This window comes from Alexandromys fortis, unplaced genomic scaffold (genome assembly GCF_014885135.2).
Source record: "Alexandromys fortis isolate MF-2015 unplaced genomic scaffold, M_Fortis_MF-2015_v1.1 scaffold_303, whole genome shotgun sequence".
Classification (NCBI taxonomy): domain Eukaryota; kingdom Metazoa; phylum Chordata; class Mammalia; order Rodentia; family Cricetidae; genus Alexandromys; species Alexandromys fortis.
Window position 1 is genome coordinate 47857 of NW_026068181.1, and position 13554 is coordinate 61410.

Here is a 13554-nt window from a genome sequence, read left to right on the forward strand (position 1 = left end):
GCATAACTGGATGTCAACATGTAGAAGAATGCAAATAGATCCATATCTATCCCTATGCTCAAAACTCAAGTCCAAATGATCAAAGTCCTCAAAATAAAACCAACCACAGTGAACCTCATAGAGGAGAAAGTACAAGTATCCTTCAATGCATAGGCACAGGAGACCACCTCATAAATATAACACCAGTATCACAGACACAGAAAGAAACAATTAATAAATGGAACCTCTTGAAACTGAGAAGCTTCTGTAAAGCAAAGGACATGTTCAACAAGACAAAACAACAGCCCACAGAATGGGAAAAGATCTTCACTAACCCCACATCAGACAGAGGTCTGATCTCCAAAATAGATATAAAAAAAAAAAAACCCTCAAAATATTAGACATCAAAATTCCAAATAATCCAAGTTAAAAAAATGCAGTTCAGATATAAACAGAGAATTCTCAACAGACGAATCTCAAATGGCTGAAAGATACTTAAGAAAATGTTCAACATCCTTAGCCGTCAGGGAAATGCAAATCAAAACGACTCTGAGATACCATCTTACACCAGTAAGAATGGCTAAGATCAAAAACACTAATGATAGCTTATGAGGGACAGGATGTGGAGTAAGGGAAAGACTCCTCCATTGATAGTGCCAATGCAAATTTTTACAACCACTCTCGAGACCAGTATGGTGGTTTCTCAGAAAATTGGGAATCAACCTACCTCAGGACCCAGCAATACCACTCTTGGGCATAACCAAAGGATGCTCAATCATACTACAAGGACATTTGTTCAACTGTGTTGATAGTAGCATTATTTGTAATAGCTAAAACCTGGAAACAATCAAAGAATGGATAAAGAAAACGTGGTACATTTACACAGCAGTTAAAAAACCATGACATCTTGAAATTTTCATGCAAATGGATGGAACTAGAAAAAACATTCTGAGTGAAGTACTCCAGACTCAAAAAGATAAACATGGCATGTACTCTCTCATAAATTCATACTAGCTGTAAAGCAAAGGATAACAAGCCTATAGTCCACAACCCTAGAGAAGTTAAGTAACAAGGTGAATCCTAAGAAAAACATATATAGATCCCCCCTGGCCTGGGAAGGAAAATAGACAAGACCTCCAGACAGAATTGGGTAGGAGGGGAGAAAGGAGGGCAGAATAGAAGGAGGAGTGGAGAAGGAGAGGAAAAGGAAAACTTGAGGGAGCACCATAGTCAAGATGGAGGAAGGACAGAGATGGAGAGCAAGGAAAGAGATATTTTGATTGAGAAAGCCCATTATAGGGTTAGCAAGAAACCTGACACCAGAAAAATTTCCGGGAGTCCAAGGATGACCCCAGCTAGGACCCTGAGCAATAGAGGAGAGGGTGCCCAAACTTGCCCTGCCCTGTAGTCAGATGACTATCTTAAATATCACCATAGAACCTTCACCCAGCAACTGATGAAGACAAAGGCAGAGACCCACAGTGGAGCACTGGGCTGAGCTTCCAAAGTCCAGATGAAGAGTGGTGGGAGGGATGAGAATATGAGCAAAGAGGTCAAGACCGTGATGGGGACACCCACTGAAACAGTTTACCTGAGCAAATAGGAGCTCACCAACTCCATCCAGACAGGGAAGGAACCAGCATAGGACCAAACAGGATCCTCTGAATGTGGATGACAGTTGTATGGCTGGGGTAAATTTATGGGCCACTGGCAGTGGCACCAGGATTTATCCCTACTCTTTGTATTGGCTTTCTAAGAACCTATTCTCTTTGGATAAATATGTTACTCAGGCTAGATATAGTAGAGAGGGCCTTGGACCTTCCCCAAAGCAATGTACCTTACCCTCTCTGAGGAGTGGATGGGAGTCAAGAAGAAAGGTAGAGGGAATGGGAGGAGGGGAGAGAGTGGGAACTGGAATTGGTATGTAAAATAAAAACAGATAATTTTCTATTTAAAAAAATGAAATAAAATGAAAAGTCAAAGGGCAAGGCTTTGTTCAGCTGAAAAATAATAATACCGTAACCAAAATTGCCACACCCACTGAAAATAGGATAGTTAGGTGAATTTTAAGTGTCTTACTGGTCTCTAGAATCGCTCTGGAAAACCTACCTTGAAGGTCTGGCTCATCTCCCAGCCTCTGTAAATCCTCGGGAATATTTCTTCAACTTTAGTGGCACTGGATCTGCATTTAGAGGCATAGGATCTGCATTTTCAAAGGAAAATATATTTACTTAGCTTTTTTTCTGATCTTAACATGTGATTAAATTCTAAGACAAATATTTCAATTGTTGTTAATAGAATAACCATAAATATACACAAAAGCTCCAACCATCAGCAGACATTTCAAGAAGTCACTTATCATAGGATATTGTTTTTCCTTAGGCAGCCTAGCTAGATTGTTGGAATTCAAAAATCTAATAAGAATAAAGTGCACCCAATCAAAGAAATTGACTGATTCATAATCCATCAAAGGTGAATTTATATATATTTCGGGTTGTCAAAAGTGAACAGTATATAGATTTAAATATTTGTTCCTTCAGTTTCCACTGTCAGAGCTGGGCTATGCTTCTTTCCTGACCAGAGGAGGTTGGTATTTGGTAAGAAACAGAAGAGAAATTAGATTGGTTATTTCAAAGTTTTTCTTATAAGGTAGAGACAGGAAGACAAATCAATAAAGACATTTCATACTAGTTAGCATTAGGTCACCACAGGCTGCCTTCTTATAATGACTAATGCCAATTGCAAGAGTCTTATCTGTGAATTTTGAGCATTATTTAACTACTTAGTTCTTTTAAAAAGCACTTACTACATCTACTTTATTCCACGCAGTGTACACACATGTGCCACAACACAAATGTGGATGTCAGAAGCCAAGTGTTAACAGTCATTACTCCCTGTGTAGCCACCCCGGTTAGGATTCGGCACCTCTCCCCACTGAGCCATCTAACCAGCACTTATTTCTAGAAGTTATCCCTCTAGTTTTTCATTCATTTTGGTGACTTGGAAGTTTATCATGATCGACAGATGGTGATTTTCAGTCAGGGTTCAGACACAAGATCATAATTTCAAACAGTGCCTGCAAACATTTTTATGTAACAGTATTGACTCCATATGAAGATCTCCTGATGGGCAAGGTACCATAACAATATGGAGTAAAGAAGCATTTATTATTTTGCAGTAAAGTGGTCTCAAATTATTGTTTATAAGTACATTAGTTGGTAATAAGAATAAACAGTTTCCTTGCTGAGCCACACGCTCTTCCTCCAGCTGTGTCGTTCACCTTTTCTAGTAACCATGAGAATCAAAGATTCAACATTCTGCTGCTTTTAGCAACAGGATCACCTGTTTAGGGCTCTTCTCCTGACTATATTCTGAAGTTTCTAACATAGCCGACTGTCATTTTAGAGTCTAGTTTCCACCTATCAACCCAAATTGTGTAATATTAATTAAAATTCTTCATGACACATCTTTTCAAATATCCCCAAAGGGAATTCTTCATGTCTGGATGTCCAGGAATAACTTCATGCAGAAACAAACAAACAAACAAAAAAAAAAACATGGTCTGTGCATTCTGTGCTTAATCATTTGCTGCTCAGGGGCAACATAAATTACTTTCTAAGGTATTTTCGTGAGGAATTAAAAAAATTGTCAGGGACTTATCAAACATATCAAAAAATAAAAAATACTTTTTCATCATAATAGGGAAAGTTTCAGTTATTAAAATTACCACACAGCAGATGAAACTCAGAGTAATACATAAAGATAAGAAATTAAAGCAAGATGCATATTTTGAGCTCTCATGTTACAATAAGATTTACTGTGGTTTTAATACACAATTTCTATGTGTCAACCATCATATGACATAGTCCTCTGGGAGACCTGTTAAGCCATGGTCAACTCTCCTATCTCTGGGAGAATCAAACAAGCACAGGGCTAATGGAAGCTCTCAGAACATGATAAGCAAGTACACTTTGCTAAAAGTATAAACAAGCAAACATATTCTCGTCAAATCTGTCATTACAATAAAGCAAGTTTTCTTTCTAATAATGTTGCCTGCATAGGGACAATCTATTTTTTTAAGTTATTCTACAAATATATGTTCTTTTACAGACCCCAGATGTGATCTGCTCATACCATCCCTTCTCCTCCTAAGAGAGCCATCTCTGTCCCCCAGGGTTACTTTAAATGGAATCTGGAAATGGTCACTCACTGTGGGAAGGGCTTTCTTCTTCTATTTGCTTAACTAAAAGTGATTTTATAACACATCAGTTATCTACAGCTCTGTAGCACAAACACAGTTTACACATAACTAAAAGTGATTTTATAACACATCAGTTATCTGCAGCTGTGTAGCACGCACACACTTTACACGTAACTGAAAGTGATTTTCTAATACACTAGCTATCTAAGCTGTGTAGTGTGTGCACACATGCACGCTCACACACACACACACACACACACACACACACACACAAACATTTGTTTTAAGCAGTAACTGTTTACTTGAAACTGGGTCTCACTAACAGCCAGAGAAGCCACCAATCTCACTGACTTAGATTTAGATCATCAGTCTTCTGCTTCAGCCTCCCAAATGTTTGGAGTATGTATATGCACAAGCATGCCTGGCTTAAACAATAATGTTAAGTAGAATTGAAAGGACTTGAGAAGAGGCAGGTTCAAAACCAAAAACACAGTGCCTCTTCACTTATAAACACTCAGTAAGCAGCTCTAGCAGTAATTGTTGTCAATACGAATATTTTAAAAACCTATTTTTTAATTAACATTTTTTTATTTATTTTTAACATCAGCACCCAATAGGGAGTTGTAGAGACTGCCCTCACCTCTAGATTTTTGCTAACATAGTTACTCAACTAGCTCACTTTCTTCTATGATCTTTGTTTTATTGAAAATAGATTTTTTTTCATACAATATATTCTGATTACAGTTTCTCCTCCCCCAATTCTTCCCAGATCCTTCCCACTTACCCACCCACCCAAATCCACATCCTTTCTTTATTTCTCTCTTTCACTAGAATACAAACTACTTTTATAGAAAACCTGATTGCTCTTTGGGCTGACGAGGGAGGGGGACTTGATTGGGAGAGGGGGTGGGGAAGAGACAGAAATCTTTAATAAATAAATAAATTAATAAAAAAGAAAAAATCAGAAAAAAAAGAAAATACAAAAGAACTACTTTCAAACAAAGTTCTCAGTGCCCAGATTTTGTTGGTTTCTCAATCATTGAAACAAATTCCTTAACTGGATCTCTTCCTTTAAGAGAAGGAGACATGATTAAAAGATAAAAGGCATATTTCTATTCTAATATATAAATATAAAATTAAAAATATATTATATATAGCATATAAATATAAAAACAATATCCCTTTTCAATCTAATATATGCTTTATCTTAATGTATTATCACAGCACACATAAAGATAACCCTAACTGAATTCAGACAGGGTCACCTCTGTGCCATCACATTTTCTTCAGTGGCAGCACCATCTACTCAGAAGGATACATCTACTCAGAAGGATAAATCAGAAGGATTTGCTTGGTGGCAGGATTCCCTCGGCAGCTGCTAACTCTATTTCTGCTAGAGTTCTTACCTTTTGATTTCTGTCTGTTGTCAGTCTTATTCCTGAGAGTTGGGCACCAGAAGGATTTCCAGAAGTCCAACAAAGTCAATAAATTCTCAGGAAAATTCTGCACCTTCTAGAGTCCAATAATAATTCATGGATATCTTATCTTGTACCTAATGTTTCTTCTTTATAAGTGGCCCATTTGTTCACAGTTACTGTCCAACAACCATTTATTCCAACCAACTTCTTGTAATATATTCTTTCCAAATCTTTCCTATCCTAAGTTACTTAACTGAAATAGTCTTGTAACAAATTAACATGGTCCTTCTTTGAACAATACGATATTAAGTATATTCTACTTCCCTACCCAAATTAATAAACTATGTACTGCTATTTGTGTGTGTACGGTTATTCCTTTCCCATTTGGCTATTCTTTACCTTTAATACTGCTTTAATGTTTATGATGCAGATGATATAAAGAAATAACTGTTTTATCATTCAGTGTGGACTTTGAGTCAGGTGGGAGGCTTCGGTTACTTTGTAATATAGTAGTCCAATTCCCAAGATTCCTCAGATTTGGAGAGCTGATGGTCCCTTAGAGACAGAAATCTAAGGAAAACAGAACTGGGACTGGGAAAACACAGAACAGTACAATGTCCCTCTGCACTGCCATGATAATTCTGAGAATTCCACAAAGCTTGTAGGTTATTAATGAACATTGTTCCACAAGACTGAATTTACACTTTTGTGCCAATTTCCCCAGGAAGAGGACTGAGTTTCCTCTTGGGCTTTGGCTGCTTCTTTCAGTTCTATCCACTCAATGCCTGAAGAGATGACTCAATAACTAAGAGCACTTGCTGTTCTTTAATGGACCTGGCTTCAGTTCATAGCACTCACATGGAGGCTCACAACCACATGTCACTCCAGGCTTGTTTGGACCCCAGGTATGCATGCAGTATGCCAACTTATATGCAGGCAGTACCCTCATACACATAATAAAGGAAAAGAAATTTTACTAAATGATGGATACACTTAAAGCTATGCTATATTAAGATAGAAATATATTTTAAAGTTTAAACTGAATGTCTAGTGACTTAGTACACTATCGTATGATATTAAGACACTTTTCTCATGTATGAATTTGTATCTCCTTCACTCGCTTTAGTGCCCCATGTAATATTATTGAAATGTGAATTTTAAGGATGAATTAAGCAGGGAAATTAAAAAATAAAATCTAATCATTTTAATTCCTGTATTATCACACTTTGGCAGCTGCAAATTGGAAAGCACATTGGCCTATTCGACTTCAAATCTCTTATATTAGTACAGAGAGAGCATGTTTAGAAAACATTGCATAACAAATTCTATTTACAGTTTATTTTAATTCTTATGTAACCTAATCAGCTAATGAAGGACAGAGATGATGAGGCCGAGTTAAGTGGAATAGAAAGCCCTTGCAGATAGAAGGTACAAACATCAAATACAAAAACAAAACCAGCAGTTTGTGCTTGGAATGAAGATGTTGATGACTATTCAAAGTTTTCAAATGATCGAGAAATGTCACATATGTAGTGAGTGTGGCTATATGTTTCGGCCTCTCTGTGGCTGCCCTCCAGAGATGCTCTTTCTCTGACATGGCAAGTGATCAAAGAAAGGAAGAGCTGGGATAGAATCAAACAGAGGCAGTGGTGATGTCCTCTAAACATAACTATATTAACTTTATAATCTCCCCAGAACTCTAATATGGAGGCTGTTTGTGTCCTTCTTATCTTAAAGATCATAAATTTAAAAGATTGCCCATGGTGTCGTGTCACTGAGATGCCAAGGTGTCAATCAAACAGTAGTCTGAATAAGTCTGTAATGAGAATAAATAATCATTTTGTGGACGAAGTATCACTTCAGCCTTTAAACTCAAGTCCCGAAACATCAGATTTAGTTTGTGTTACTTTAGACCATTTTTTTTTTATTATAGTACAATCTGGGGCTGGAAAAATTGTCAAAAGTTAAGAGCTCTTACCGCTCTTCCAGAGACTGGAATTTTATTCTCAGAATCCATATAATGAGGCTCACAACCACATAGCTCCAGCACTAGGAGATGCAATCACTTCTTCCAGCCTCTGTAAGCACCTGCACACAAGTAGTAAGCACTCATATATCTACAAATAAAAACTAAACTTTTTAAGATATAATGATATTTTTCCAAAGAAAAAATTAATAAATATTAAAAGTTCTGTATGTGAACAGGTTGTTCTTTTAATTGCTTTTTTAAGATATGTATTTTTTCTCTGCTTCTCTCCCTTCCTCTCCCCTCCCCTTCTACCCTAACCCATGGTCCCCACACTCCCAATTTATTCAGGAGATCTACTTCCCATGTAGATTAGATCCATGTATGTCCCTTTTAGGATCCTCTTTGTTGTCTAGATTCTCAGAGATTGTGAATTGTAGGCTGATTTTTCTTTGCTTTATGTTTTAAAGGTATTTACGAATGAGTACATATTACAATTGTTCTTCTGGGTCTGGGTTACCTCTCTCAATATGATGTTTTCTAGATCCATACATTTGCCCACAAATTTCAAGATGTCATTTTTTTTTCCTCTGTGTAGTACTCCATTATGAAAATGTACCACATTTTCTTTATCCATTCTTCAATTGAGGGGCATTTATGTTGTTTCCAGTTTCTGGTTATGACAAACAAAGTTGCTATGAACACAGTTGAGCACATATCCTTGTGGCACGATTAAACATTCTTTAGGTATATATCCAAAAGTGGTATTGCTGGGTCTTGAGGTAGGTTGCTTCCTAATTTTCTGAGAAATTGCCATACTTGTGTCCAAAGTGGCTGTACCATTGTGCACTTCCACCAGCAAAGCAGAAGTGTTCCCTTTTCCCCACATCCTCTCCAGCATAATTTGTCATCAGTGCTTTGATCTTGGCCATTGTTTCAAGTGTAAGATGAAATCTCAGGGTTGTTTTGATTTGCATTTCTTTGATGGCTTAAGGATGTTGAGTATTTCTTTAAGTGTCTTTCAACCATTTTAGATTCATCTGCTGAGAGTTTTCTGTTTAGGTCTACACCCCATTTTTTATTTGATTACTTATTCTTTTGATGACCAATTTGTTGAGTTCTTTGAATATTTTGGAGATCAGGCTTCTGTCTGATGTGGGGTTGGTGAAGATCGTTTCACATTCTGTAGACTGCCATTTTGTCTTGTTGACCATGTTGTTTGCTTTACAGAGGCTTCACAGTTTCAGCAGGTTCCATTTATTAATTGTTTCTCTCAGGGTCTGTGCTACTGGGATTATATTTAGGAAGTTGTCTCCTGTGCCAATGTGTTCAAGAGTGCTTCCCACTTTCTTTTCTATGAGGTTCATTGTGGTTGGTTTTATGTTGAGGACTTTGATATTTGAACTTGAGTTTTGTGCATGGGGATAAATATGCATCTATTTTCATTTTTCTACATGTTGATATCCAGTTACTCCAGCACTGTTTGTTGAATATGCTTTCTTTTTTCCATTTTATATTGTATAGTTGGGGCTGTGTCTCTGGTGATCAATCTCCCAGATGCCAATAGATCCAAGGCTCTGATGGTTGTTCCTCATGGTGGAGTCAGGGCCACTCATCCCAGAGGTCACTTCGCATTCCCCAGGGTTGCTGGGTACTCCCAGGGGTTAATCTGTAACCACTGTGGTCATTTGGGCCTGCTCCCACTGAGGTCTTTTGCTTGGGTCTGTTTCTGAGCTGAGGTCGCTGGCTCAGGCCTGGTCCCATGAAGGTTCTAGTTTGGGCCTGTTTCCACAGATGTCCCTGGCTCGAGCCTGGTCCTAAGGTTAATTGTTTTTTATATTCATTTTTGCCATGATCTTTACTATATCATGCTAATTTTTTGTTTATACATTAGAATTTTGAGGAAAATTTACATAGGTTTCTGAAAATGTAGCTTCATTTATCTTTCTTCAAGTCTTTAAATTATGAAGTTTTGTTTAATTTTGCTTTTTATAAGTATGTGACAGTTGAATGCAATATGTCATCCACAGTCTTATGTGTTTGACAACTTGGTCAGCAAGTGTTGCTGCTCTGACTGTTGGAACTATATAGAAAGGTAGTCTTCCTGGTTGGTGTTAGTCAGCAGATTTTGTCGTTTATCTTCTGGTCATTGTTTCAGATTTATCTCTCTGTTTCTTTTATTGTTTAGAGAATTTTTACTTTTATTTGTGTGTGTGTGTGTGTGTGTGTGTGTGTGTGTGTGTAAGCATTCAAGTGCCCAAGAGAAATAAAAAACATTACTTCAAAATTTGCTTTCATCAATGGACCAACAAGTCTAATATATTAAAATGCACCAACATATTAGAATAACAGAGAGCAATATTTTACAATCAACCACTTTTTTCAAACACTTACATTGTTTCTAGATATAAAATGTTCAGTAGGACACAGTAGGAAACAAACACCTAGTCAGCATTTGCTGTTATTACAAGTGGCATTTTCAAACACCCGCTCTTAGTCTTAAAACTCTCATTAATTTTAATAAATCTTATAATGTTAAATATAGATATTGGAGCTCTACCACACAGAATTAATTAACAAGTTGATTAAATTAGATTCTTAAGTATGATGAAGATAATAATGATATCTACTGTTAAAGCACATAATTATAATTTTACATTTACAGATATTTCTTTCTCACTTGTCTTTCTGCTAGTTTCTTATGCATAATGCTGCACATAGCAACTAAAATAAATTCTACCTAATGAAATTTTTAAGAGGATTGCCTCATGATACAGTATCTGTACAAAGACATTTACCTAGAAATGGTAGGAATATACAAGAGCTGTGGCTTTGGAGGATGAAGTCCTCAGTGGGAAAGTTGGCAGTTATGTTAGCACTGCACCAAGTTATAATGATGGTTAGCTATGTCCCTGGGCTTCGGAAAACATGGAGATTCCATGTCTATACAAATGAAGACAAAACAGTGCAGTTATGTGCAAACATTTGGACATGAAAGCCCACAATTAGCCTTGTACATTCCCCAATACTGATATGAAAATTGAGTTACTCTACTTTCATTCCACAATGCATATTCTCTAGAAACCTTTCCACATTGCTCAGTTGTAACATAAAGAATGTTATATGAATGTTAACAGATATGTTTAATAGAGACAAACATCCTAAAATTAACAGTGTATTCCAGATCCCATACAGGGTCAGAAACATGCAGTTCTTATGTAGAGCAAAGAAAATAATAATTCCATCAAGATCACGAAACTCTGAGTGTTTAAGATTTCCCTGTGTCCTTATTTTGACGTTGTACCATCCTACTGTGAAGTCATTTTCATATGCACAGTTTCTCTGTATTCAGTATACTTTTTTTTCTTTCACTCATAGGTGGTTTTGATTTTTCTTTTTTTTTTATTGAGAAAAGGAAAAAAAATTTCTGCCTCCTCCCAGCCTCCCATTTCCCTCCCCCTCCTCCCACCCTTCTCCCCCTCCCCCCACTCCTCTCCCCCTCCCTCCACTCCTCTCCCCCTCCCTCTCCAGTCCAAAGAGCAGTCAGGGTTCCCTGCCCTGTGGAAAGTCCAAGGTCCTCCCCCCTCCGTCCATGTCTAGGAAGGTGAAACGCCTACATTGCGATAGAACTGATTTTGGGAGAACAAATGAGATGGAGGATTCCTTGGCGGATCTGCTTGGTCTTCACGCTATAGATGATGGGGTTAAGCACTGGTGGCACCATTAAGTAGATATGAGCCATGAAGATGTGAATGAGAGGAGAAGAATGCTTGGCAAAACGATGGACGATGGATAACCCTATCATGGGCACATACAGAATGAGCACAGCACAGATGTGGGATGCACATGTATTGAGAGCCTTCAGCCTACCCTCACGAGATGCAATTTTTAACACTGAGAGAAGGATAAAAATATATGATACAAAAATGCCCAAGGAGTCCATGCCCCACAGCAAAGTAATGAGGACTAGCCCATATATGACATTGAATCTGATGTCAGCACAGGCGAGGCGGATCATGTCCTGGTGCAGACAATAGGAATGAGAAAGAACATGGGAGCGGCAGAAGGGAAAGAAAGCTAGGCGTGCCATAAGTGGAATTATCAAGATGGAACTCCTGAGCAGAGCTGCAATCCCAATCTTGGCAATAAGCTTTGGGATGAGAATGGTTGCATATCGCAGAGGGTGGCAGATGGCCACATACCGGTCAAGGGCCATGGCCAGGAGCACAGATGATTCAGTGAAGGAAAAGGTATGAATCAGAAACATTTGGACCACACAGATATTGAACTGGATCTCTCGGGAAATGGACCACAACACCCTGAAAAGGGAAATCATTGTGGGCAGGGACATGGCCATGTCAGTGAGAGACAGCATGGCCAGGAAGTAATACATGGGCTCGTGGAGCCTTGGGTCTGTCCTCACGATATGCAAGATCATGCAGTTTCCTGTTATGCCAACAAGGTAAAGGAAGCAGAATGGGATGGAAATCCAGTGGTGAAACTCCTCATAGCCAGGGATCCCTGTAAGGTAGAATGTGGAGGACAAGATGCTGCTGGAGTTTGAGGTTGCCATTGGGCTGACTGCTAGAGCACAATCCAGTTCCACACTTATTCTGTAATGGGAAAGGCATTGACAAGGCCAGGATCTGTGTCGGGAAAGAACAATGGATACGGGCAACAATAAACAGAAAAAATAATCTTCAATGATTATGTACACTTACTACTCAATCCAGTATATACCCTACTTCGTCATCTGCATTTCCTTGTTAGTTAACATTAAAGTAACATATTTCCTTTACTGCCATCAAGACCATCCCTTCAGCTTCCCAAAGGAAGCCTGTTAAAGCTTCCTCTGGTCTTGAGAGGGAACAAAGAGATCTAAGGAAAGTGGGAAACAAAAAGGGTAGCAGAATACAATAATATGACAGCAGTGGTTGGAATTAACTGAAAAGAGGAAGTGAATCATCTTGGAAATAAGAAACTCATTATTTTGCATAATAACCTAAAATCAACAGTTAAAAAGTAATACTACACTGAAAAAAAAGGAAAAGAGAGAAAGAAAGGAAGGAAGGAAGAAAGGAAGAAAGGAAGAAAGGAAGAAAGAAAGAAAGAAAGAAAGAAAGAAAGAAAGAAAGAAAGAAAGAAAGAGAAAGGAAAAGAAAAAAGAAATGGGATAGGTCAATTTTATCTCTTTGTCACACAGTGATGACCTAATATATGACCCATATCAAGATATGAATCACCTTATAATGTTTTCTCTACCATGAAGCTCCTCTGATACTGTGGACTGCATGACATGCTTTGTATTCAATCCATTGTCACTTCTGAAAGGAAAAGCTTCTCCATGTTGTGTGCAAATAAAGCCCTAGGAAATTCACAAGCTGAGTTCAGGCAGCTACAATACCATTCTGAAGTTCCCATCTTTCTACACCTGGTTATCTTACAAGCCTTCATACTGTAGCTTTGCTTTGCTTGATTTTGACAGTCCAGTTTCTACTGCTTCTGACCATGTAGTTTCAAACTCACCTGCAAAAGCATTTCATGGTTTCCAGCATTTTCCTAAAAGTAGAGGCTGGAATTTATGTTTTTTTTTTTATAAATTTGAAATTTTAGGAAACTCTGAGATGTAAGAACATATTGAAAAGTTACTGGTGTTCGGGTTGGAGTGGGAATTTTAAGGTCTGCAGAAATTTTAACTTCATTCTGAAATTCCTCCTCTGTTATATCTGAAATAGACCTTTCTCTTATGTAGACAAGTTCATGGACAGATGCTACCTCAAGTGGAAGTCTGGGGCATCTAAAGAAAGGTCTGGTTATGGAATTTTTCTAGTTTAAGTTGGGTGATACAGGAATACAGGAGAGAGACAGACAAAGAGGAGAGAGAGAGAAAGAGAGAGAGAGAGAGAGAGAGAGAGAGAGAGAGAGAGAGAGAGAGAGAGAATATCACTAAAATTATGTAATTAAATGAGAACTTTTTTACTGCGCTCTCT

At 37.9% G+C, this 13554-nt stretch overlaps 1 protein-coding gene across 1 annotated transcript; it reads right to left on the reverse strand.

Annotated features, from left to right (window-relative positions):
- Positions 1–11177: 11177 nt before the first annotated feature.
- On the reverse strand, positions 11178–12137 carry LOC126492650 (olfactory receptor 51G2-like). The gene has a single exon (XM_050129192.1). It carries the CDS (start codon positions 12135–12137, stop codon positions 11178–11180), a length of 960 nt encoding a protein of 319 aa, XP_049985149.1.
- Positions 12138–13554: the final 1417 nt, after the last annotated feature.

What these genes read in the sequence shown, in the direction of transcription:
- LOC126492650 (XM_050129192.1), bottom strand. Translation starts at nt 12,137, where the DNA reads ATGGCAACCTCAAACTCCAGCAGCATCTTGTCCTCCACATTCTACCTT.